At 29.1% G+C, this 27,976-nt stretch overlaps 3 protein-coding genes across 11 annotated transcripts in view; 2 read left to right on the top strand and 1 right to left on the bottom strand.

Annotated features, from left to right (window-relative positions):
• LOC126839694 (macrophage migration inhibitory factor homolog) overlaps positions 1-22,027 on the top strand; it is a 28,995-nt gene extending 6,968 nt beyond the window's left edge. Inside the window, exons 1-3 of one of the 3 annotated variants that reach the window (XM_050575102.1) lie at positions 20,270-20,432; positions 21,097-21,269; positions 21,815-22,013. In XM_050575102.1, coding sequence (XP_050431059.1) covers positions 20,325-20,432; positions 21,097-21,269; positions 21,815-21,917 — 384 coding nt within the window. In that variant the 5' untranslated portion in view covers positions 20,270-20,324 and the 3' untranslated portion in view covers positions 21,918-22,013. Of the gene's footprint in view, positions 1-20,269; positions 20,433-21,096; positions 21,270-21,814 lie in introns of those variants that run through there. The other 2 variants (XM_050575118.1, XM_050575124.1) reach the window with 2 other exon arrangements.
• LOC126839751 (macrophage migration inhibitory factor homolog) overlaps positions 1-27,976 on the bottom strand; it is a 95,468-nt gene that overhangs the window by 11,752 nt on the left and 55,740 nt on the right. For 2 of the 6 annotated variants that reach the window (XM_050575216.1, XM_050575207.1), the window contains exon 2: positions 19,158-19,330. The exons of 2 other annotated variants lie outside the window; for them this stretch is intronic. In XM_050575216.1, coding sequence (XP_050431173.1) covers positions 19,158-19,330 — 173 coding nt within the window. Of the gene's footprint in view, positions 1-19,157; positions 19,331-19,766; positions 19,972-27,976 lie in introns of those variants that run through there. 2 more of the 6 variants (XM_050575199.1, XM_050575181.1) reach the window with 2 other exon arrangements.
• Positions 25-27,864, top strand: LOC126839825 (uncharacterized). 2 transcript variants are annotated; one of them, XM_050575253.1, is made up of 5 exons: positions 25-165; positions 1,268-1,318; positions 1,589-1,633; positions 1,726-1,883; positions 27,731-27,864. In XM_050575253.1, the coding sequence occupies exons 1-4, from the start codon at positions 99-101 to the stop codon at positions 1,881-1,883; spliced, it is 321 nt and encodes a 106-aa protein (XP_050431210.1). In that variant the 5' UTR covers positions 25-98; the 3' UTR covers positions 27,731-27,864. The 2 variants fall into 2 exon arrangements, with proteins under 2 accessions (XP_050431210.1, XP_050431201.1); XM_050575244.1 differs by lacking the exon at positions 27,731-27,864 and adding an exon at positions 2,862-2,995.

Genomic DNA, 27,976 nt, shown 5'->3' with positions numbered 1-27,976 from the left:
ATTTGGATGCGCCAAGGAGTAGCGTTCTCTCAGTGGCCTTAGTATAGTATTGCGATCAAGTCCATTGGTGATAATCTTTAATCTTTAATATCATAAATATGAACTGCATAGGCATTTATTTGATTTTATCGACAGCGGTTTTGGTTGTGCTATCAGCACCTTCAGGTACATACGAAAATTGAGTATAAAAATTAATATCAATATGGTAATGTTATGAATAAAAAAAAAAATAAGGCATATTTTAGAAATAGTTTGATATTTTCAAAGCGCGATATTACACTAGATTAATAATTATTTTTACTATTCATTTATACATTTCATGTTTCATCTCAACGGAGATAAGTTTTAAATTAAGCTGTACCTACAATATTTTTCATTCATTGATCGACTCCAATAAGCTAAATATAAAAAAATATATAAATATACTAGCATTTTAAACAAATTTCCTTTTTAATATTTAAAGAGACATGTGAAATCCAAAATACAAAAACTATACAAATATATTATATGTGACAGCCTTCTAATATTATTTAATTTGTTTATTATGAAACATGGAAAACATATTTTTTGATCATTCTTAATATTTAACGAATGATTTATATTGTAGAAAATAACAATTGTTTTTTTACCTAACTTTTAAGAAAACGCTTTGGTGTGAATCTGTGGATAGTGGTCTGGTTTGAACTGTACTAGTTTAAACTGTTCTTAGTTTACACTGTATTGGTATAGACTGAACTTAATTTCTACTTTACTGATTTAGACTGTACTAGGTTATACTGTAGTTTGGGCTGCACTGGCTTTATTTTTTTAGTTATTATTTTTTTAGTTTATAGTGTAAAATGTATTTTAAACGTTCATATTATATATATTTTTGTACTTTTGTTAAAGGGGTAAAGAAAAGGCAATATTTTACAAAAATTGATCTAGTAGCCATTCTTATTTATTCCAACTAGTTTTTTCTTCGAGTTATGACGACAGTTAGATAAAAATTAATTTCGTAGAATCAATCAATAAAAATCGGCCTTTAAGACCCCATTGAGAAGATGTTAAACTAAAAACAAAGAAATTATTGCAATTGGTTCGATCGACATTTCAGAAAGTAACTTAACTTGACGTTTTAGTTACTGCCAAATAACATCTGTGTTAAAAGGTTACTGTAAAAATCGTTAAAAAACCAATACTTACAAACATTTTTTTTTTTTTTTAAACCAAATTGTCACTTTAAAGTTAGCAAACTGTAATATATGATTTGAATATTATTTTTTAGGGATAGGTGAAACTAATTCGATTGAAAAGGAACCGGTAGTACACAAAACAAGTCAGTACAATAATATGTAACCTTCTTTTTATAGTTTAAACAATAATATAAGTAATAATAAGGTAAATCAATTGGTTCGATCGACATTTCAGAAAGTAACTTAACTTGACGTTTTAGTTACTGCCAAATAACATCTGTGTTAAAAGGTTACTGTAAAAATCGTTAAAAAACCAATACTTACAAACATTTTTTTTTTTTTTTTAAACCAAATTGTCACTTTAAAGTTAGCAAACTGTAATATATGATTTGAATATTATTTTTTTGGGATAGGTGAAACTAATTCGATTGAAAAGAAACCGGTAGTATACAAAACAAGTCAGTACAATAATATGTAACCTTCTTTTTATAGTTTAAACAATAATATAAGTAATAATAAGGTAAATGTCTAATTTTTTTTTTTTATTTAGATAAATCTCCTCCCGATGCACCGATGAAATGTTCAACTAAGGCTCGAATGGTGTGTTGCTGTCCTTTAGCAACTTGTTTTTATTTGTGTGCAAAATGTGGTGGAATAGATGATACAGATAATCCCAATCCTTTTAGTTATGCTGATGATAAAGATTAAGTAAGTTGATATACCTAGTAAAAAAATAACTAAATTTTAGAAGCACATCGTCGTCATCATTGATAACGACGGAGTAAGCTAACAATTAAAATATAAAAGTTTAAAAAAAAATGATTGAAACTTTTCTATCGATAAAGAAATCTAAACAATTTGAGAACGTACATAAACGGTTATAAAAACAAAAACCGTTACATATGTCTTTGGAAATTAAAAGCCGGTGTATATTTCTGTTAAGGGGAACGGAAAGCGTTATTTATTAAAGGGCAAAGGTTAGGTAATATTTGGCAAAAATTAACCTAATAGCCATTTTTAATATGCCTATTAATTTCAAGGAACACATATTACAATTTTCTAATTATAATACTTTTAAAGTTATTTTTCTCCAAATTATGACGAAAGTTTGATAAAAAATGACTTCCGTGGATGTCATTTTCTGACGTATCTATTGGATGGATTACAAGTTTTTTAATTTTTATGTGAAACTTACTATTTTTTCTATGGGGGCTAAAGACCGATTTTTGATTTAGCTATTAAAAAGTAGTTGTATGTATTAGAAAAAACTATAAAAAAGTAAAAATAAAAATGCTTATAAATATTTTTTGAAAACAAAAATAAAAAATCGGTTTTTCAGCTCCCATAGAGAAGATGTTAAACTATAGAATAAAATAATTATTATTGAAATCGGTTCGGTAGACAATTCTAAAAGTGACTCCACGTTTTAGTCTTCATTTTTAAAAAAAAAATACGCTTTCCGTTCCCCTTAAATATATGACTTAGCTAAAAGAATTTAATACAAATCTTTATTATATTACATTTTCCAAAATAATTTATACCTTCCTAGTGAATAAAGTTTTTTTTAAGGAAATGTAGGTAAAAAAAAAAGTATAACTATAACATGCTTAAACAATTAACAATAGTTTTATTTTAACAATAGTGTCATGAAAATAAATTCAGATTTTAAATTTTTTTTTATTTCAGGAAGGATTTAAAGGTGTCATAATAATATCCAGTTTCTTAACAGTTTCCAATCAATTATCAAATTGTGTATTTATTTTTTCAAAACCATGTTTATATATTTTACTAAATCATAATAAACATTTTTATTCGGCCAATTTTAAAATGTCTTGTTTTTCGTTAACTACAACTATTATTGACTGAAACCAACAGATTTATTTACTCGTTTTAGATAGTGGTTTTGTATATTGAAGAGAGTTATATTATAATGGAAACATTATTACGGTCGCGTTAACTAACTTGAGTCATTGAATGTGAAAATAATTCCAGCATTGTCTCACGCAAGTACAGTCTAAATCAGTACAGAAATAGTTTAGTACAAAATGAGTTAAAGGAATTATTTATTATGTTAATATAAATTAACATTCAAGAAGACGATTCAACGGGAATCTATGGATAAAAGACCACTTAAGTAATTTTTTACTTTGTTGGTTTGAACTGTGCATAGTTTATACTGTTGCTTGATTTGGACTATACTGATATAAACGCATCTACAAACATATATTTTAATAATTCATAGATATTTTTCCGATTGTAAATTAAATCGAAATATAATTATCTTATTTTATGAGTATTATAAAAAATTATTATTAAAATTTAGTGCATCCTAGTTATAATTGAATGCAAAAAAATTGGAGACTCTGATTAGATCATTAATTGGTGAATCCTAATAGAAGCATGGCTATAAAACTATTATTACTAGATATATTTTAGTCATTAAAGGTGTATTTGAGATTAATAAAAGTCAATACTATAAGTAATTAATAGTTTAAAAATGCTAAAATCTCAAATATAATTAATAAAGAGTGCAACAGTCAAATGTTACAGAATATATAAAATACCCAATTTTAGATAGAGGTTATAGAGGACGTTTTAGTTTTGGTACAAAGCATCAGAAGTTGTTGGTTTTACTTTTAAAATTATGTAGCACCTTCTATACACCCGAAATTATATACAATTAGTACTTTGGTGGTACAGTTACTTAAAACCAGAATATTTATATGTAAACTAATTTTAAATATGAGATCATTTGTTCACAATAATTTATTATTTAATATTTAATATTTTTTGAATTTAACTATTTGACAAATTTGTAATACCAAAGATCCTTGTCACATTCTTAAAATAAATATGCTTATTAGTTTTTAAAATGTTTATCTTTGTCCATCGTTGTGTTTTATCCTTTATTAATAATATATATATATAGTAACATATTGTATATAACTCATGGTGTTATCGCATATGTATATCATAGATGTATCTATGTTTATTATTGTTTCCTTATACACTCACCAAAAAAATATTAACCACTAAAACGTACATTTGTAATTTATTATATAGTCTATTCCAATAACTTGTTTCTACTTCTGATTTATTCCCTTATATTAATTTTTTTATTTTAAATTATCTATGGAAATGTAATTTTTGACGGGCTCAGTATTTATATTTAGAAGAAATATAAATCTTAATTTATCTTTATATACTATGCACATTTATTCTACCTCATTTCATATCAGATTACAATATATATAACATTAAGTAAATATGTTTGATGTATATGTTTAATTTAATACTAAGGATAAGTTCTTACTACACATTTAATTACTGCTTACATTTAATAACAAAACATTATACCATACAACAAAAAAACAACCGCAAAAATCATTTTTTGTCACGAAAAAATATAATTGTATTAAACATTATACGCGTGAATAAATAAATTCTAAAACTGTAACTATCATTTAACCAAAAAATAAGCTTGTTATTTAATTTAAAAAAAAATAGCTACAAAAATGATTTTATTTTAACAAAAAAATCGATACGCTTCGAAAATCAATTTTTTTGATAAATGAAAAAACAAGTAGGTATCTATACTTTACTACTTTAAAACTTTGAAATTCTGGTAGTTAGTTGCCTCAGTATTCTAATCTGTTTTAATTTTAAAGCTTGTTAATTATTACTTCGAATAGAGACTGTCTGAGCGCACGGCAGTGCGACAGCCAAGTTGTAGCAATGTGAGTCTAAAACTAATTCACATGGTGTTTCTTACCCCCTTATATCTTTGCTTCCTCTTAAGATAGGCTTTTGAAATTTGAAAAACATATTAAGCTGTAGTAGTTTAAGATACTGTAAGAAATTAAACCCATTTCAAAAGGGGAGAATTGAGTGGTGTAATGTTATGGGCCAAAAAAAAGAACAGCCTTGGCTACAATATACCACTACCACAGACTATATGAAAACAGATAGCTCACTCGGCAAGTAAACAAAAACCAAGACGTCACATGACCAAAATGAAATCAGTTTGACCACATATCCGAGTATAAAATTTCGTGTAATGTGTTTCATTATAATATAGTAGTTATCATTTAAATCGTATGGTTGATAAGAAGTGTGTACATAATGTTGTAAAATAACTGCACAATTGTTCATATTAACTCATGCGGCTACACTGATACTTTTGCGCAGCCCTTATCAGTCTTATTAAAAATGTCCTTAAAATAATTCAGGGTACAAACATTAATCCTACATATTTTAAATTGAATAGTATGTTAATTTCATATTATCTTTCCATAATTGCGTACTATTTTCAACACTTGTAAAATTGCATATGTGGTTGTGTGTTGATTTAGAGAAGTGTTTTTGTGTGGGCTATTACTCATAGTATGTTATTCACAACGATACGTAGCTAAATAAACTTAGACGCTAAAACAATGAAGAACAATTGTGTGTTTTTACATACTAAGTTCTTTAATATTATAAAAACTCATTTAATAGTACGAAAAACCTGGCTACATAGACCATTGTTAAGTCACTTTTATTTGTATTACTACTATTACTGATGCATGTTGTGCTATTTTATATCGATACGAATTTAAGGTAAATAAGACGTAAAAAACTAGGTCGAAGATTTTGTATTTGGTTTTGGTATTTAATGCATACAGCATAGGTGTATCGTGGCTAACAGGTAACTGTTTGAATAAGCATACAATCAAGCAACATCACATCAAAATAGGTTTTATTTTTATATTTCAATAAAAACACAACTTAAAACGGGATTTCAATACTTTTCCATGTAAGAAATTAAATATACAATTATTTAGAAAAGTAAGAACAATGATAAAACCATTTAATATTATCAAAAGGTTCCAGTTAAAAATATAATTAAAATAGTAAAATTATTCTTTAACAAATGTAGAAATGTTTGGGTGCCCTAAACCAATTGCAGCAAAAAATGGATAAAAATATAATTATAGTTTTTGTATTATTATTTATTTAGTTAAAATATTTTTACTAAAAAATAAATATTGGTTACCATTTTTTTAAATATTTGGTTCACATTGTAATCTATAATTATATTATTATTTGTTCTTTAATGGATATGTACAAATTGGCGCAAGATGTTATTAAAAACCTAACAATTCAGAGTTGGTTGCAATTTGGTTTAAACTTTATAAAAAAAAAACTAGAAATTTAGTGGAGTTAATGATTTAAAAAAGGCTTATTATATTTTCTGGGTTCATTATGCTAGGATGTGGTTGGGTATAAATCATAATGAGTTTTTATACGCGCTATTACTTGTAATATAAAAATATTCACTTTGAAGCGAAACTAAGAAAAGTAAAATGCTAAAAAATCAATAACAATTGTGTGTTATTTACAAACATTATTGTTTATTATGTGTAGGCGCATTACATACAACTATACATACATTCAGCCATTTAGGGTACGGAATAAAACCTGATATGTATTGACACTGGCACCAGTTCATCTGTCAAATTTTACTATCGACATTATATTATATTATGTAGGTTATCGGTTTCAAACAGTTTGGCGGTGTAACGGACCTACTTGTCTAGCTGGCTAGACTAGGCAAAGTGGCCGTCGATAAAGCTAAAATAGACGGATCCCCACGGGAAAACGGTTGGCTAGGCCGTTGTCTACGTCTAATTGGCCTTAAAGTCTCCCTTATTAACTTAATATATCGCCCGAGGAGCTAGAACGGGCGGTCACACTGTTAAATAATCTAACTCTCAGCTGCAGGCTACAAGATGTTTTATTCTAAATTAGGGTTTCTAAATAAAATACAAAATCATACAATATATATATATATATACACTCTGACCTGGGTTGGACGATGAAATGGTTGGTCAAAGCGGAGTTGAAACGGACGCACACAAAAGATAGTCGGATGGGCGGCTTGTAGTAAAACGGCAAAAATATAGAGCGCAAGGTCGAGGATATTGGCGGTCCGTGATGGTAAAGTCAACTGGTTAATTAGATGATACGCGACGTGCATTGTCCTGTGTGTGCGACCGTTCCCCTACCTATAGTCGGGGGTGCTGTGTCAGTTGGTTTGGAACGCGAAGTAACGGTCAAGTGAAATATGATCGTTACAGCTGCCCTTCCCCCGTAGAGGTCCGACCTCGGACCTAGTGGTATAAAGTTAAGGGTTGTCAAAAAAAGGTTGAAAAGCAAAAGAAACGAAATGGTGGTACAAAAATTCCTGAAAATAAAGGTGAACCCTTAAAACTAAGTGGGGGAAAGAACACTTGTTTTTTTTTTCGGTGGACTTCTGGTGACTTCTAAGTGCTGGAAGGACATCCCTCTCAGTCTAGGGCCACATCATTGTTGCATTCCCTCTGCATCGGAAAATGGCCCGCCCTATCGTCGCTTTCTTGGCATAAGCTCGGGGCAAAAACGGAACACCAGGTCTTCGCAAAGTCCTCCCCAAAAATAGTGTTCTTAAAATTTAACAATAATCCACATTTAAAAATTTCGTCATTATTAAGTTAAAATCTGTTGGGTCACAAACAATGTGGGCGTGCATCCGGTGAATAATATTTATAAAATAAAATGATGTGTAATCACAAATTAATAGCATTTAAGTTAACTTAATGGCTCTGGGGAAAAAGCTGCATAAAAAACCAGACCATTTACAATATACACTTAAGTTAAAGAATGCACGCACCTTCAGGTGTATTTTGATTAATTGTAGGGTAGTTTTCCGTAAACAATTTAAATTAAAGAAAGTAATTATGTCCGTCCCCAGGTCGTTACGCGGTTTTTTTTCTTCTAAAATGTATACAAACATTACACATACGATACAAAAAAAATTACAAAAAATATTTTGACGTCGGCTAATCTTGCGCCTTTGGCGTATCGTATGTCTAGGAAATGATTTATTTTAACTATAACAATCGGTCAATATATATGTATATAATAAAAATATGTAAAACAAAGGCATTATTAACAAACAGGTTGTCTTTAAAAAGACAGTTTTAAAAGTTGACCACCGTACCGCTGCGCCTAAAACTTAATATAAAAGTCGACTTAATAAGACATACATATATATATATATATACTTAATGAAATACAGTATAATTAATTGATAAATAATTTTATATAGCCCCTAAATACACATTGCTTTGGAAAATTAACATTTAAATAAGAATAGAATCAATTGTGTGGTCAGACATTTTGGGTTTGATAATACAAGCAACTCGGACGTCATTTAACGTAAGTACCCTTTAAAATTGTAAGTGTTCTCATAAGAAAAATAAAATATTTTTATTAAAATAAAAAATAAATAAACGAAACTATTTCAAAATAATTTCATATAGTTACGAAAATCAGCATGCGCAAAATTATGCATATAAAAATAAAATCGCCGTAAAAAGAAAATATTGGTTGCATCTGCACACCTTGTGTCAATAAAATAAATTCGTTAAAATCCGATTTAATGTGTACATAGTCAAAAACAGTTAATCGAAAACGAAACGCCGTGTAAAATATCAGTCATTATTTCATTAGCTAATCCGAAATTATTTTATAAAGCCGAAAAATTAATACGCCGCATAATGTAATAACAACTCGTGATCTGACATAATAGTCGTCCATTGGTTGATAAAAATAATAAAATATTATTCAACAAGTAAAATAAGTCAATCTGAGATCGTCAGAGACAGTGCCGTGTAAAAAACATGTCAACGGTAAAACCGGACGGTCACCGGGGGTTAGCCGGGAAAATATTTGCCAAATAATAATATAACAGTCAATCTGAACAAACGCAGAGACAAACAGCCGTATAAATAAAATATAAAAACTCAACGGTAACCAACCGGAAATATGTATTTATTCACTACCAAAATCGCTGATGACATTCGCGTATTAACAACCAAAATATTTAAAATTCAAAAATTCGATCCGGACGTATAAAATAAAGGTTAGCTACTCCTTTCTCTTAAACTACCCATATGATCGACATTCGAAATTCAAAGATATGTGTTATATGGTGTGGTAAAAATGTTGGTCTCCAGACCAACGGCAAAATAAATCAATAAAATATTGAACTTTGCGGTTAAAATGCGGCACTTAGGCGGCAATATCGGCAACAATAGGTATGCGGCAATTTAAAATTGCGGCGATCTATGGCCATGGCAAAAACGGCAATTAAACGGCAAATAAAAACATACAAAATCAAATTCAAATTGATTATCTTAAAAGCGGCAACGTGCGGCCGAATATGATCGCCTCCTTGGCTGCGGGCGGCAACGTGCGACTAAAGATGAAACAAACGGCAAATAGGTACTATTTAGTACGCGTCGGCAAAAACGATGATGTAAATAAAATCGGCAAATAATTCGGTAGTATTGATGACTTAGCAATAGGCGTACGGCAGAAGTAGTAAGTGAATATTAAATTCTAATATAGTTGGAAAAAAAAATTGACCTAGTTCATATTATCCTAGGCTGACAAATAGGGGTCGCGACTAAAATGGACCATAAAATGACCTACTTCTGGAAATTACAGTAATACATAAATGACGTTCCGATCCTAATTGCTTATTTATACTTACGGGGCAAAATATAAAGATAATTATTTTTACACGTTTGCATAATTGCACGGCACAGACCGATAATATTTACTCTTTTATATTTTGATAATATAATTTACTTTGTCTTGAGGGAAAAAAAAATCACTTATTTATTTAATATTATGAAAAATAATATTAAAACCTTCTAACTAATATTACAATAAAAATTGTCCCAGAAATTACAACGTCAGCAAAACATTGCGATCACTGGCACATACGGGTGTGTGCGTGTATATGTGTATATATCGTCTCGGGTACCGTCTGAGATTGTACATGTTACATTATTGTTCTCCGTTAAAATCATGATCATCACTTTTAAATACGTTGTTTTAAATTTCTGTTCTAACGGTCAAGGAATCGTATTATAATATTTTATAACCGTGTCAAATTCAAATAATAATATGAAGTGCGAGTCGGGGATTGGTGTCCAAGGATTGTCAGAAAATAAGACTCGGACATGTCCATGATTCATTTCTGACAACGCAATAACAGAAAAAGGCATTGCCTTACAATCGAACGTTTATAATTACGGGATAGCAGTTAGTTTGAAATTATAAAACCTGCAACGGCAGTTGTCTGCCTCCAAGGAAATATGTGTTTTTTTTTTTTTTTTTGCTAGATGTATTCCTAGTAATCACACCGTGAGAAATGTGAATTACAATTTATATTTATATTTTTAAAGACGCTACCTAACAGAAGTAAATAATTTATATATTCGCGCATAATATAATTATATGTATGATTCCCCCAAAAAAAAAACAAAAAATTATATTTTTACAAAAGAAAAATAGAAATTTATTTTTCCTTTTCCTTATACTGCCTCTTGGAATTTCCATCAAGAGACAGAGGAAAACAGAGGAATTGGAGTTTCAACATAATTTTGAGTTCCTAGGTTATGGTCAAAGTTACCTATGTTATGTTGCTGGTTAGTGATAAATGGTCTGCTAGTATAATTGGGTCTCTGTCTATTGCTAATACCCTTTCTAGATTGATCATTAAAAGTAGAACTATTACAGTTATATTCAAACTTCCTATTTCTAGTTCCATTATAATAATTATGGGTTGTCCTATTTTTCCCATTGAATAGAGCCCTAGAATGATTATTATTTAACCCACGGGGGTGTCTATAATATTTATAATAATTAAAGTTACCCAAATTAATATTCTTATTAGCGCTATGATTACTATGCACACAATTCTTAAAATTCCTTTTACCATTATTAATCCTAGTATTCTGGCTAATCCTACTATTTTTATTATTCACATTCTTATTAGCCATATAATAACCATTGTTGTTATTATCTTCAACCCTATTTATGTTAATTCCATTATTATAATTTTTAAAAAAATCGATGTGTATTTCCTTATTATTCACGTTAAGTTGTATTTTTGACTTAACAAAGTTGACTACGCCCTTATATTTAATTAGAAAATCAACTCCAAGAAGACTATTACAATTCAAATTTCGTACGACCGCGCATTGTATTTCTACAGGAATATTATTAAAATCAGGGGTTCGGAATTCGTTCCTATTTGACTCATTTCTCTTTTATGTTCCGGAACAAATACCCGGAACTCGTTCCTCAAGATATTCGTTCCGGAGCAAATACTCGGAACTCGTTCCTCGAGATATTCGTTCCGGAGCAAATACCCGGAACTCGTTCCTCAAGATATTCGTTCCGGAACAAATACCCGGAACTCGTTCGTTGAGATATTCGTTCCGGAACAAATACCCGGAACTCGTTCCTTGAGATATTCGTTCCGGAGCAAATACTCGGAACTCGTTCCTCGAGATATTCGTTCCGGAACAAATACCCGGAACTCGTTCCTTGAGATATTTGTTCCGGAGCAAATACTCGGAACTCGTTCCTTTGATATTTGTTCCGGAGAAAATAAAATGTAATTGTTCCTTGTCATTATTAATAATTTATTAATGGAGCAAAATGTATTTGTTCTACGTATTATGTTGTTTCGTTCGAGTTTATTGAAGGTGCACATTTTTTTTGTTACTTTATTCTTTGTGTGTGGTATTTTAGAAACAATAGACACATTAATGTAAGTTAAATATTAATTAATTTAAGTTAAATGACACATTAATGTAAGTTAAATATTAATTAATTTAAGTTAAATGACACATTAATGTAAGTTAAATATTAATTAATTTAAGTTAAATGACACATTAATGTAAGTTAAATATTAATTAATTTAAGTTAAATGACACATTAATGTAAGTTAAATATTAATTAATTTAAGTTAAATGTTAATTAATTTACCAAAAGATTATAGTTAATGCATTTAATATAACAATCAATGTTATTTTCAGTGTACATAAATGTATATAGTATATACATGGTGAAAGTTAACAGAGCTATTATAATATATTTTTACATACTGAGAAAAATGTATGCAACTAATCCATCAAAACCATCAGTTCTTTAATCATAAATTAAACGCAATATTAATGCGTAGGTATTTAAGTTTATTTTTTCCTAACTTAAACCTCTTATAAATTTTAATACAGTTATCCTAATCTATTATATAATGGCTACATTGGCCGAACGCTTCTTTTCTACTGCATGTCTATAGCAAGTTATTTTCAAATGTATATGTAGATACACCATTAAGATAATATTTAGGTACTATATCAGTAAATAATAACGTTGGGAAATGTCTGTGTAAATGCATTAATATTGTTATTAACCATATAAGTCGATCTACATTCAAATCTGTTATGTTATTACTATGCAAATTTTCACAACTTACTGTTTATAGGTTATAAGTTATAACAGTAGTTAATTTATTTTATTTATGAATCCAGTTATTATTTATACATTTATTATTCAATCCTTATTGAATATTTGAATTATTTATTAGGTCTTTTTAACTAGCTAATAGTTTTTATCCTTAGAGTAATACAGGATGATTATTTTATCATGAACCACTCAGTATCTCATAGGGTTTAATAAGAAATTAAAATTTATTTTTTCATATTGTTTTTATACAATGTGATCTCAATTTTTCACAATTATTTTTGTTTTTACCCCCCTCTCAACTAAGTTTTTTTGATAGCAACTTTTGAAACTTAAATGGTAACGTATATATTTTATTAACTTTTTAAATTGAGAATAATGTACTAAAAATTTTGACTGGTCGATAACCAGATTAGGATAACTATTTTAAAAGTTATAAGAGGTTTAAGTTAGGATGGAAGGGGAAGTGCGGTTTGGAAATGCGCCCAGATAAAAATAATCTTACATTCCTCCTTTCCTCCTGTCCTAAACTTGAAGCTTCATCACAAGTTGAGAGGGGGGTAAAAACAAAAAAAATTGTGAAAAATTGAGATCACATTGTATAACAACAATATGAAAAAAAAAATATTTTAATTTCCTATTAAACCCTATGAGATATTGAGTGGTTCACGATAAAAGAATCACCCTGTATATGCTGTGTAAAAAAAATACACTGAAAATTAATCATAAATAATTAGCCAAAAAAATATTAAATTAATATAAATTAAGTGTTTTTTAACTTTGCAAGTTTAATTTATGATTAAAGAACTGATGGTTTTGATGGATTAGTTGCATACATTTTTCTCAGTATGTAAAAATATATTATAATAGCTCTGTTAACTTTCACCATGTATATACTATATACATTTATGTACACTGAAAATAACATTGATTGTTATATTAAATGCATTAACTATAATCTTTTGGTAAATTAATTAACATTTAACTTAAATTAATTAATATTTAACTTACATTAATGTGTCTATTGTTTCTAAAATACCACACACAAAGAATAAAGTAACAAAAAAAATGTGCACCTTCAATAAACTCGAACGAAACAACATAATACGTAGAACAAATACATTTTGCTCCATTAATAAATTATTAATAATGACAAGGAACAATTACATTTTATTTTCTCCGGAACAAATATCAAAGGAACGAGTTCCGAGTATTTGCTCCGGAACAAATATCTCAAGGAACGAGTTCCGGGTATTTGTTCCGGAACGAATATCTCGAGGAACGAGTTCCGAGTATTTGCTCCGGAACGAATATCTCAAGGAACGAGTTCCGGGTATTTGTTCCGGAACGAATATCTCAAGGAACGAGTTCCGGGTATTTGTTCCGGAACGAATATCTTGAGGAACGAGTTCCGGGTATTTGCTCCGGAACGAATATCTCGAGGAACGAGTTCCGAGTATTTGCTCCGGAACGAATATCTTGAGGAACGAGTTCCGGGTATTTGTTCCGGAACGATTACAACAGGGAGTCATGAAGGAACATGTTCCGGAATTAGTTCCGAACCCCTGATTAAAATATACTTTAATAGTTGACCTGCCAACTAAATCTAATTTTGAACCATTGGCTGTATATAATTTTGTCTTCCCGTAAGAACTAATTACATGATTTTTGGGAAGCATATTTTCGTTAATAACGCTAGTAGTCGCGCCTGAGTCAACAGTAAAATGATGTGATACATTATCTAAAACACCTATGATTACTGGATTATTCCCTTTATAATCTGCATTATTAATTACACAGCTACCTATGTTTTCTACTCGGGGTGGAGTATTATAATTTTTATTCTCTTGTCTATCATTATTCCTAAAACGCGCGTTGTAATCGTTTTCACTATGGTTATCAAAATCGTCTTCCTCACTTCTACCATAATCAGAATTACTCCTAGGTCTATTTCGTCCATATCTGCTATCGGATGCGGCGTCGTCATTATGATAACTTCTATTCCTATAATCATTATTATTATCGCGCTTGTTAAAATGTTTACCTTCACCGTTACCATTAAATTTACTGCCATTATTTCTATAATTATTAAAATTTCTTCTCAAATTACCATTACTTTTAAACGGTCTATTATTCATGTTAGCTTTAAGTTCCTCAAGCTCTTCTCTCAATAGTCTTCATCACTAATATCATTATGTTTACTAACTTTAAGTATCTCAATCTCTCTCCTCAATAATTCTATTTCGCATCCATTATTATTAATTGCTGCCATGTCCGCCTCATATGACCTAATATTTGATATTATCTTATCAACCGTAGAGTTGTCCATTGCATATATCCTCCAATATATATCCTGAGGTAACCCCTTCCTAATTATCTTACTTGTCTCTTTCTAACTCATTTTCTCATCCACTCGTTTACACTCTCCCAGTACTTTCAAAATGTAACTCTGTAGTGTTTCCTCCGGCCGTTTCTTTCTCCTATTTAAATTTTCTCTCAAAAGCGCTCGTTGTTTCTCGGAATTATAGTATTCCGTGAACACCTTTTTTAAAATAGACCAAGATAAGGTATTAGTTTCATCCTCTATCTTCTCAAACAAAATCTTCGCTTCCTCTCTAAGGTACAGCGGAAACATAACTACTTTTTGCCCGTCAGTCCAGGTATTTGCTGCCGAAATTCGTTCGTAATCTTTAAAATACCCAATAATATCTTCGGTCATTCGACCGGAAAAGCATTGCGGAGTAATACTCATAATTAATTTTTAATTAAATAAAAATAATGCAATTTAAGTTAAATAAAATATCCTTTAAAATTCCAGAGCAATTTGTACCGTAAAATAAAACACCTTAACACAAACTGAGAGCGAATAAATTAATCAGTGCAGTTATATGGGGTCGTGGCCGTAGTTTATTCACTTGCAAAATGGGTTCTCCCCCAAGGTAAAAAATAAAACTAACGGCAATCGGCGCCTCCACCAAGTTGTAACGGACCTACTTGTCTAGCTGGCTAGACTAGGCAAAGTGGCCGTCGATAAAGCTAAAATAGACGGATCCCCACGGGAAAACGGTTGGCTAGGCCGTTGTCTACGTCTAATTGGCATTAAAGTCTCCCTTATTAACTTAATATATCGCCCGAGGAGCTAGAACGGGCGGTCACACTGTTAAATAATCTAACTCTCAGCTGCAGGCTACAAGATGTTTTATTCTAAATTAGGGTTTCTAAATAAAATACAAAATCATACAATATATATATAATATACACTCTGACCTGGGTTGGACGATGAAATGGTTGGTCAAAGCGGAGTTGAAACGGACGCACACAAAAGATAGTCGGATGGGCGGCTTGTAGTAAAACGGCAAAAATATAGAGCGCAAGGTCGAGGATATTGGCGGTCCGTGATGGTAAAGTCAACTGGTTAATTAGATGATACGCGACGTGCATTGTCCTGTGTGTGCGACCGTTCCCCTACCTATAGTCGGGGGTGCTGTGTCAGTTGGTTTGGAACGCGAAGTAACGGTCAAGTGAAATATGATCGTTACAGCGGTGATGGGAGAGACAGCTTAAAAACATGAAGAATATAATAATATTATATAATATTTGTAATCTTAAACTATATTGGTCAAATAATACTTCAAACATTTCAGGAAACATATCATAAATCACCAACATCAAATACGTTTTAAAAGATAAAAACATACAACAACCGCAGTGTTTTACATGTCATTTCCCCAAAACATTTTTATTTATAACCTGTTTACATTGTAATACTAAAAATAAAAAAAACCAGTACAGTGGGGTCGGGGCATAGTGGGGACGGAGCATAGTTGGGTCGGGGCATAATGGTGACGGGGAGGTCACAGGTTTACAGGAATTTTTAAATCTGAAAGTGATAAAATCACTTTCGAAAAAACGCTTCGATGCTAATCGGTAGTTAGTATTTTCAAGCCAGTACAGTCCAAACCAAGCACAGTATAAACCAGCAAAGTTAGAAAGTTTTAAATGAAGGTTCTGTATTTACAAATGACCATCAAAGCGTTAATTTGAAAGTGATTTTATCCGAGAGGACTAGTACAGTAGAGTATTGGCATAATGTAATCAAAGCAATGAGGAAACGGAGAGGTCACAGGTCTACAAGAATTATTATAAATAAAAATGATAAAATTGAATAAAATCGCTTTGATGCTCATTTGTAAATACAGAACCTTCATTTAAAACTTTCTAACTTTGCTGGTTTATACTGTGCTTGGTTTGGACTGTACTGGCTTGAAAATACTAACTACCGATTTGCATCGAAGCGTTTTTTCGAAAGTGATTTTATCACTTTCAGATTTAAAAATTCCTGTAAACCTGTGACCTCCCCGTCACCACTATGCCCCGACCCAACTATGCTCCGTCCCCACTATGCCCCGACCCCACTGTACTGGTTTTTTTTTTTTGCAAAAACTTAGTGGACCAAATAACACATATACAATGTCTTGTTATATTTTGTTGGAATGGTCGACGATTCATGTTTCAATCGTTTGTACTCCATAGTTTAAATTATAATCGCTTATTCTCAATAAAATTAATATTTATGTATTATATACTTCCATTAAAGCAATCTCACACAAACTATTTATACTTCACAGATTATATTATTTCAAAGCTATATTATACTTCTATTTTACTAGATTGACAATGTACAAAATAAAATGCAACTAAAAAAACCTTTTCATAGATCCTTAAAATGTAAAGGGTGGGATAGTGAAACGGGTTTTACCATTTAAATACATTAGAAAATCGCCTCATAATACTGCCTCGTCCTGTATATTAATTTCTTGTTATTTTCTAAAGAAAAATCGATTTTCTTACATTTAAATTAAAATAAATCGTATACTGGTACTGTGATGGAGAAAACAATAAATTTTACCTACATATATTACTTATTAGTTAAATATTACTAACGTGTATAGCCACTAGCAGTCGGCTGTTGCCTGTTATTTAACAATAACCTTTTATGGAGATTTTAAAAATTGTGTTTTTTTAATAATAGCATAGGAGCAGTATCATGATGTTAAATGTTCACGAGATTTGATCTAGTCATAAAACAAAGTATTATCATTTATGACTTAATTATTATTAAAATTTATCTTAATAGTAATAGTACATAGTAATAAAATAATGAAATATTTTATACAAAATTAGAGCTACAAGTTGATAAACTAAAAAATTAAAATTAGCACGAAGCAGATTATCTAATATTAAACAATTTAAACAATCAAGCTTGAATCTCTTTAAATGAATAACAGTATAACAATATACAAGACATTAGTTTTCCTTTAAAAAAATTGTGTAATAAAAAAAACATTTTGAGGCGGTATACTGCATAAAAACCAACACTTAATCTGAATCCAAACAACAACAGTCCTCTTCATTATTTGCAGGTAGTTGGACATTATATACTCATAGTTACACTTCGGTAAGGTTATATAACGCAGGCTATAAAATAACGAGATAACGACAGTGGTTTTGTCGTATCAGAATCATTAAGTGTCTTAATAAGTACACGGATAGGTTTTTTTCCCAATCAATCGAGTTTCTACTATAATCAGGTACACGATTTAGTCGCCTGTGATATCATGTAATAAACACAATATTATGATACCGATCATTGGGCCCTAACCTAATCTAACACGGATAGACGTTACCAACTAATAATTTTTAGTGTCTGTTCGTTTCTCACATCTGGTCCACCGGGTTTTTAGTTAAAAAAAAAAAAAGAAAAAAAAAAAATTGAATTTGTATAAACTTTAAGTCAAAAGTGGTACTTGAGCACAAAACCTAATAGTATCATTCTGCATAGATATACGTAAAATTGTTTTAATGATTTGATCAATTTTTTTTAAAGATTTTAGGTGTTTTTGTTAAAATATACGAAATCTGCGAAAACACAGTTTCCCGGCAATTAAAAAAAAACTGTAGTGCCGAATTTTTTTCCCGTTTAATATGTTATGGGTACATATGAGTTCCAACTACTGGCAAATTTTCAACCCAAAAGTTTCAAAATTACCGCTAAAAACCCCGAAAAACAAAAAAAATTGTACCCCCCCTAGGGGGGTGGGAAATGGGTATAGTTTAAGTTTGACACAACTGACGTGTGCGGGCATACCAAGTAATTATTTCTTATACATTTCAACTCGATCCGACTCTTTTTCTCGAAATTATAGCCAGTAAAAGTTCTAACTTAAAAACTCGTACGGTTTTTTTTTTGTTTTTTTCAACTTTCGTCTGTGAAGAATTAAACTTTTTCAACTTTTACCCCCCAAAGTACCAACTAGATGAAATTTGCGATTTATAGAGTTGCTACTCGAAGGAATTGGTGCAGTATTAAAAAAGTTACAGAGTATACAGATAAAAAAAAAACACACATCAGAGTAAAACCAATACCTTCTCGCTTTGCATCGAAGCTAAAATAAGGATAACAAAAATTAAAAAATTTAAGTAGGTATATTTTTCATTGATCATTTTACACGTTAAAAAAAAAGGTTTTAATATTTTTTTCTGAATTTATTTTTTAGATACTATTATATACTATTTAACTTTATAGAAAAATATCATCACAATATTATGTATAATTCGTTTAGTTAGAACAATTACCTGTTTTGTGGAATGCCAAGTTGTTTTTCAATAAAATTGTAAATAGAAAAGGAGTTGTTTTTATTTTCTTCGAATCCATAAATGCCTACGACGGCCAAACTACCAATTCCACAGTAAGAATAGTTGTTATGCCAATACATTGGATCTCCAGTTTTTATTTTAACAGAAATTTCCTAAAAAAAAAAATCAACATCAAAAATTGAAATAAATAAAGCTAAAAAAAAAGACTTATTTTTAGTTGACATTAATTATTAAAAATCGATAAATTTATATTAAAAAAGAAATACATAAAAATAACTACCTATTACTGGCAACGTGAACAACATATGAATGTACAAAACACAATTTTTAGAAAAAAAAATTAAAACGCGTTAAGATCTAAACTGTGTTTTATACTGTTCTTTTTTTTGAAAAAATAATATTTTTTAATTTTTTACTTAATTTAATAATATGTCTTAGTCTAGTCGTTGTGGGTAAATATTTCAATTGTTAAATATTTATTTAATAAACATTTTTGAAAAAAAAAATCCAATGTTAATTTAAGTATAGGTACCTAATCTATATGAATTACACATGGCTGCAACTTTAATACAAGTTGAAGAAACTTACCGATTCTGGAGTTTTTAAAATCTCACTGACCAACTTGGACGCGTCAGACAAGAAACTTGCCGGTACTTTGTACTTGGGTACGTTTGTGATTAGACTTAAGGTTGGCATTTTTTTTTGTGTACTTGGAGTTAACAATCAATTGGAATGAGTGTATATGTAGGTGCTTGCCTTACTATAGTGTTGAAAATCGAATGGCCACAAATAATATAGGTTGTTAAATTATTATAGTTATATCTTACATAATTCATTAAATGTGTGTGTGCCCTATGAGTTTGGTCAGTGCGACAGACAAAATATTATGTAACGTTTTGCAAAAAAAAAAAATCAAGATTAACAGTTATGTGCAATGAGTAATACTTGTACGCAGTTTTTAATAATTATAACGATATCCAAATACTTACTGTTAAAAAAATTAAATATCTATACTCGAAAAAAAATTATAATACCGAATTATGTAACCGAACAAGTATTAATGTGTTATAGAACGTGAACGGTCGCTATACTTGATCATTTCAATTGCATTTTTGTTCAGTTTAAAATAATCAAAAAAATCTTAAAATGCCTCGTTTAAGTTTGGACACAAACTTACCCTCATCAAAAATACCTGATGATTTCTTAAGCGGAGCTTTGAAAGTGCTGTCTAATACACTTGGCAAAGGACCCAAAGTGAGTACCTACGGAAATAATAAAATTAATTTTAGAAATAAGTTAAACTGAATAATTTAAACGTTAATTGGCTCAAAATACAATTAAAATGGAACTGTACTAAATTTAAATGATAGTGTAAATATATAAATAACATTCCGAGACCGACAAATTTTTGAAATGACTTTTATTTTTATAACAAATTTCTTGATCTTTAAAAAAAATAAGATTTCCTATTTGACATTTATTGAAAACGACCAAAATGTGTAGGTATTAGATCTTTAAAAAGTTGTTGATGACAAAAATAAGTTCAGAACTAGTTTCTAGTTATTAATTATAATAAAACCCTAAATTCGTAGTAAATTGTATTTTTAATACAAAATATTGATCAGGACAAATAATTCATAGTAATATTGCCAATACACATTTATAAAATATACTAAATAACTAATAAGTTTAAATTACATAAGTGTGTCAACGTTTTGCTGAGCACTTTTAAATTTCTGTTCCGATGGAATTTTTATTTCTGAGAACTTATACCTTAATTAACTTATACCCTATTAATGACACCGACATTATACTATACTACAGACAGTAAAATAATCTCAAACCGCATTTCAATTTGCAATGAATCATTAAAAAAAATTATTTCAATGTAATATTATAAATATACATTGTTTTTCAGTTTTGTATAACGCTCGTGAATAGTGGTTTGAAAATGACTTTTGGTGCATCCAGCGAGCCATGTGGAATTGTTCAAGTCACAAGTATTGGTAGCTTAGGGCCAGAAGAAAATAAAAAACATATTGCCGCCATCACAGATTACGTTCACGAAACTGTTGGAATACCAAAAAATAGGTAATTATAACCGAGCTCAATTTTCCAAAGAAAAAAGTATTAGGATTAACCCGATAAGGTCTAAAGTGCTGTCGCTTTTCTTAATAAAATTGTATTGTAAACAATAGTAAAAATCATACTGTATAACATGAATTTTTTTTAATTATTAATAAGTTAAAAATGAAAAACTAATTCAAAATTGTATAAATGTCATGAATTTGTATACTAACTCAAGGTCAAAGTAACGACAATTTTTTTTTTTTTAATTCTGACATCAAACTATAGGTACTTTTTTTCATAATTTTGTTTTTTACCATTTTTTTTATGATGTATAATAGTAACTTCAAAGTTTTGCATTGTACAAAAAATGAAAACATTTAAGACCCTTGAGCTTCTTAGGGCTTGAACTAAACATTCTGGAATGTATACAGCACTTATTACTTGTATATACATAGAATATTTGGTAAAAGTTTGGTAAAGGAGATATATTTTTACTAGTAACTGTTTGAATTTTTAAAATTTTTCATTTTACAGCTACGCATAACATATTTTTAATTGTGTTTTAGACTATACGTTTTCTTCCAATCGAACACACCTGAAAGTACAGGCTACCTTGGATCGACGTTCCATCAACTTGCAATTGTCGAAAAGGGAGCTAGATTGGCCTAATATTTTCAATTTGTTAATATTATATTGTTCTTAGTCGGTACACACTTGATTATTACATACTAAGTACCTACTGAAAATTGCAAAGCTATTTCCGTTTATTATTGTATAAAATATGTATTTGGTTCATTTGACAATAAGCCGAAGTCATGAAATTAAAAATATAATACATATATTTCATACGGTATTAGATGGAATAAATAATAATAATATAAAATAGTATGCTGCATTTTTAATATTTATAGTGTTATCTAAATAACACAAATTACAACAATAGCGATATGTGTTTCTTTTAATAAATTGTCCTAATAAAATATAATTTCAAACATTTAAGTCGGTCGAGATGTAATGTTTGGTGCACGAGGTTGTATTTAGATAAAAAAATGGAAAAAACTTCTAATTTCGAAAAGTTTTAATAAATATTTTTTTTGAACTTTTGTTTGACAGTTAGGTATTATAAAATAATTTCACGTGAATTTTGATTTTAAAAATTATTTTTAATTTCCAATAATTTCTTGTTACATATTTTAATCTAACAGAAAAAGGTTTTTATCGATAAAAATTTCTATAGAGACTTGAAAATAATATGCATAGTATTATAATAATGAACATTTTTTTTTTATGAAATATTTTGGTAGTTGAAGCATTTGTACAAATAAAAAACTGTTCCATCTACGACAACAACAGGCAAAACGCATGAAAAAACTTTGGTGTGTTTGTTGCCAGAAGAATACATTTTTAATATTAACCAACGCATCGATAAAAAAATGTGTTTAGGATTATTGAAAATTGAGAAAAGTGCAAAAACAATATTGCGAGTGAAACCCAAATCAGAAAAATACTAATTACCGACTATGAGAAAATAATACTTATAAAATTAGGAACTATGAATCAACAAAAATATCTATCAAAGGTTATCTTCCATTAAAAGTGTGACCACAATGTTACATGTATTTGTTTCTATTAGTCTCTTATTTAACAAAACAATATTACTTTATGAAAATAACCACTACTTATATTTTACAGTTATTAACGAATTTACAAGTCCTGCATAACGCATTTCTTAACTAAAATAAGTTTTATTTGCCAATAATTTATAATTTATTTCGTGCTATGGTTTAGAAGATTAGAAATAATAAAAATACTTAATTAGAAATTTAAAAAAAAACATAATATACAATAGTATATTGTAATGTGTATAGCATAATAATACTTATAAAGTAGTATAAGTCCAGTATAAAGTTTTTATAGTATAATGGTTAGCTTAACACATTTCCAAGCGCTTTAACACCGTGTAAATTATTGTATAGGACTAAAAAAATGTATTTACGAAGTTTCAGAAGTAAATTTAGAATTCTGGCTTAGCTATACACTACAAAATTTAAAAAGTATGTCGGGAAGTAACAAAGTCAATATAAATATATCGTAGAAATAATAACTTTTATTTCACCTAAAATTACATAAATTACAAAAAAAGTCTTTTACTGGTTATAAAAAAATATATAACTATATTTTTTTTTTTTTTTTTTTTTTTAATAATAATACAAAACAATCTATACAATATACATGTACAATAAGTTTTTTTTTGTTTTTTTATCTATATTACAAGGCTTGTATATCGTGAGGAGGAAGCCACCCATTGGTAACACCTCTATAGTTAAGTTATGTTAAGTTGTTTATTTTATGTTAATAAGTCTCTATTCCAGTTATGTTTTAGTCTGCGTGGAGGGTTGCCGGGGATACTAGTCGTGTGCATGCGCTTTATTAGGGGATTTGAGTTTGAGTTTAGTTTTGAGTGGAATCTGAAGTAGTGTATTTTGGCAAGTTCTTTAACAGTTGTTATTTGCAGGTCTTTATGTAGATTATTGTTTGAGATGTACCAGGGAGAGTTTGCAATCATTCGCAGTGAAATATTTTGGAACGCCTGTATTGGTCTTATTGTTGACGGTTTAGCTGGTCCCCATATTTGTATTCCGTAGGCCCATATTGGACGAATTATTGACTTGTATATAAGCAGTTTAGTCTTGAGTGACAGATTAGACTTTAGTAAAGGGCGGAAAAGATGTAATCTTATATTTGATTTTTTTCTTTGAGGTGAGGTCCCCAGGTTAGACGTTTGTCATGAATTAGACCAAGATATTTTGTCTCATTTTGAGAAGCGATAATTGTGTTGTTAAGTATTATATCGGGACATATTTCTGGACGGAGAGCGAAGGTAACTTGACTGGACTTATTTTCGTTGATTTTTATTTTCCAATTCTTCAACCATTTCTCACAAGTCTTAGTATGTGATTGTAGATAGTGAGCGGCATCGTTTATATTTTTGTGGCAACTTAAAATAGCTGTATCATCAGCAAAAGTAGCTAATAATGTGTTTCTACTTTGCGGCATATCTGCAGTAAATATGTTATAGAGGTCGGGAGAAAGATCACTACCTTGAGGGACCCCGGCCTCAATTGTGTAGCAAGATGAATTAGCACAACCTTGTCTGACCATATAACTATATTAAAAAAATGTCCATAATGATGACGTTGTAAATTTGTGAAAATAAGGAAAACCTATGATGCTAAACAAACCATAATATCGGACTAATATTGATTATTAATATAGCTGTGTCGATTTTTTTATCATCAATCTATACAAGAACTTGTATTTAAAACGTTGATAATACATTGTTAATATTTTATTCGATTTTTTAAAGTTCGTACGAGGATGTTAGGAACGAAAGGGTTAAAACAGACTGAATTTTAAAATTAAAGGTTGTTGATGAAATTTTCTACATTATTTTATTAAAAATGTTTACGTCTTTTATGTGGTCATTTATAAAAAAACCTAACTTAATTGTAACAAAAATATTTAGGTGTGAAATTTAGGGGAGTTAATGAGTATAATAATGGCGAATTATATTTTCTGGGTTTATAATGCCAATAAGATGTGGTTGGTTATAGATGATAATGTGTTTTTATATGTGCTATTATTCATAATATAATTACTACGTATTCACTTTGATACGAAAATAAGAAAAATAAAATGCTAAAAATTGAATAACAATTTACAAAAATTGTTGTTTTTCGTATTTCGTATCGGCGCATTTCATACAACGAAAATTCAGTGCACGGAAAAAAGCCTGATATGTATAGACACTGACATTATTGATGGTGTTACTATTGACATTATACTGTGAAGGATATTTGTTTTAAACCGTTTGGTGGTGGTGGAAGAGATAGCTTAAAAACATGAAGAATTTATTAATATTATACAATATACGGGTACAAATGTTGGATATTGAACGTAACAAATTCATCGGTAGTCTAGTATTGCGATCAACTCCATTGGTGATAATCTTTAATCTTTAATATCATAAATATGAACTGCATAGGCATTTATTTGATTTTATCGACAGTGGTTTTGGTTGTGCTATCAGCACCTACAGGTACATACGAAAATTGAGTATACAAATTAATATTAATATGGTAATGTTATGAATAAAAAAAAAAAATAAGGCATATTTTAGAAATAGTTTGATATTTTCAAAGCGCGATATTACACTAGATTAATAATTATTTTTACTATTCATTTATACATTTCATGTTTCATCTCAACGGAGATAAGTTTTAAATTAAGCTGTACCTACAATATTTTTCATTCATTGATCGACTCCAATAAGCTAAATATAAAAAAATATATAAATATACTAGCATTTTAAACAAATTTCCTTTTTAATATTTAAAGAGACAAGTGAAATCCAAAATACAAAAACTATACAAATATATTATATGTGACAGCCTTCTAATATTATTTAATTTGTTTATTATGAAACATGGAAAACATATTTTTTGATCATTCTTAATATTTAACGAATGCTTTATATTGTAGAAAATAACAATTGTTTTTTTACCTAACTTTTAAGAAAACGCTTTGGTGTGAATCTGTGGATAGTGGTCTGGTTTGAACTGTACTAGTTTAAACTGTTCTTAGTTTACACTGTATTGGTATAGACTGAACTTAATTTCTACTTTACTGATTTAGACTGTACTAGGTTATACTGTAGTTTGGGCTGCACTGGCTTTATTTTTTTAGTTATTATTTTTTTAGTTTATAGTGTAAAATGTATTTTAAACGTTCATATTATATATATTTTTGTACTTTTGTTAAAGGGGTAAAGAAAAGGCAATATTTTACAAAAATTGATCTAGTAGCCATTCTTATTTATTCCAACTAGTTTTTTCTTCGAGTTATGACGACAGTTAGATAAAAATTAATTTCGTAATATCAATCAATAAAAATCGGCCTTTAAGACCCCATTGAGAAGATGTTAAACTAAAAACAAAGAAATTATTGCAATTGGTTCGATCGACATTTCAGAAAGTAACTTAACTTGACGTTTTAGTTACTGCCAAATAACATCTGTGTTAAAAGGTTACTGTAAAAATCGTTAAAAAACCAATACTTACAAACATTTTTTTTTTTTTTTAAACCAAATTGTCACTTTAAAGTTAGCAAACTGTAATATATGATTTGAATATTATTTTTTTGGGATAGGTGAAACTAATTCGATTGAAAAGGAACCGGTAGTATACAAAACATGTCAGTACAATAATATGTAACCTTCTTTTTATAGTTTAAACAATAATATAAGTAATAATAAGGTAAATGTCTAATGTTTTTTTTTTTATTTAGATAAATGTCTTCCCGATGCAGCGAAGAAATGTTTAACTGGGGCTGCTATGGTGTGTTGCTGTCCTTTAGTAACTTGTTTATATTTGGGTAAAAAATTTGGTGGTCTGGATGATACATATAATCCCAATCCTTTTAGTTATGTTGATGATAAAGATTAAGTAAGTTGGTATACCTAGTAAAAAAATAACTAAATTTTAGAAGCACATCGTCGTCATCATTGATAACGACGGAGTAAGCTAACCATTAAAATATAAAAGTTTAAAAAAAAATGATTGAAACTTTTCTATCGATAAAGAAATCTAAACAATTTGAGAACGTACATAAACGGTTATAAAAACAAAAACCGTTACATATGTCTTTGGAAATTAAAAGCCGGTGTATATTTCTGTTAAGGGGAACGGAAAGCGTTATTTATTAAAGGGCAAAGGTTAGGTAATATTTGGCAAAAATTAACCTAATAGCCATTTTTAATATGCCTATTAATTTCAAGGAACACATATTACAATTTTCTAATTATAATACTTTTAAAGTTATTTTTCTCCAAATTATGACGAAAGTTTGATAAAAAATGACTTCCGTGGATGTCATTTTCTGACGTATCTATTGGATGGATTACAAGTTTTTTAATTTTTATGTGAAACTTACTATTTTTTCTATGGGGGCTAAAGACCGATTTTTGATTTAGCTATTAAAAAGTAGTTGTATGTATTAGAAAAAACTATAAAAAAGTAAAAATAAAAATGCTTATAAATATTTTTTGAAAACAAAAATAAAAAATCGGTTTTTTAGCTCCCATAGAGAAGATGTTAAACTATAGAATAAAATAATTATTATTGAAATCGGTTCGGTAGACAATTCTAAAAGTGACTCCACGTTTTAGTCTTCATTTGTAAAAAAAAAAATACGCTTTCCGTTCCCCTTAAATATATGACTTAGCTAAAAGAATTTAATACAAATCTTTATTATATTACATTTTCCAAAATATTTTATACCTTCCTAGTGAATAAAGTTTTTTTTAAGGAAATGTAGGTAAAAAAAAAGTATAACTATAACATGCTTAAACAATTAACAATAGTTTTATTTTAACAATGGTGTCATGAAAATAAATTCAGATTTTTAATTTTTTTTTATTTCAGGAAGGATTTAAAGGTGTCATAATAATATCCAGTTTCTTAACAGTTTCCAATCAATTATCAAATTGTGTATTTATTTTTTCAAAACCATGTTTATATATTTTACTAAATCATAATAAACATTTTTATTCGGCCAATTTTAAAATGTCTTGTTTTTCGTTAACTACAACTATTATTGACTGAAACCAACAGATTTATTTACTCGTTTTAGATAGTGGTTTTGTATATTGAAGAGAGTTATATTATAAT

Source organism: Adelges cooleyi, unplaced genomic scaffold (genome assembly GCF_023614345.1).
Source record: "Adelges cooleyi isolate 19-005CV unplaced genomic scaffold, UGA_ACOO_1.1 ACOO_flye_CR_arks_rails_tigmint_CR_PRNA_108, whole genome shotgun sequence".
Lineage (NCBI taxonomy): Eukaryota > Metazoa > Arthropoda > Insecta > Hemiptera > Adelgidae > Adelges > Adelges cooleyi.
This window is presented reverse-complemented; position numbering and strand designations above follow the sequence as displayed.

Bases quoted from the DNA above. Each gene is read 5' to 3' on its own strand.
- LOC126839825 (XM_050575253.1), top strand. From the start codon at position 99: ATGAACTGCATAGGCATTTATTTGATTTTATCGACAGCGGTTTTGGTT. The intron at 166-1,267 runs GTACATACGAAA...ATTATTTTTTAG, and splicing joins TGTGCTATCAGCACCTTCAG to GGATAGGTGAAACTAATTCG. The intron at 1,319-1,588 runs GTCAGTACAATA...TTTTTGGGATAG, and splicing joins ACCGGTAGTACACAAAACAA to GTGAAACTAATTCGATTGAA.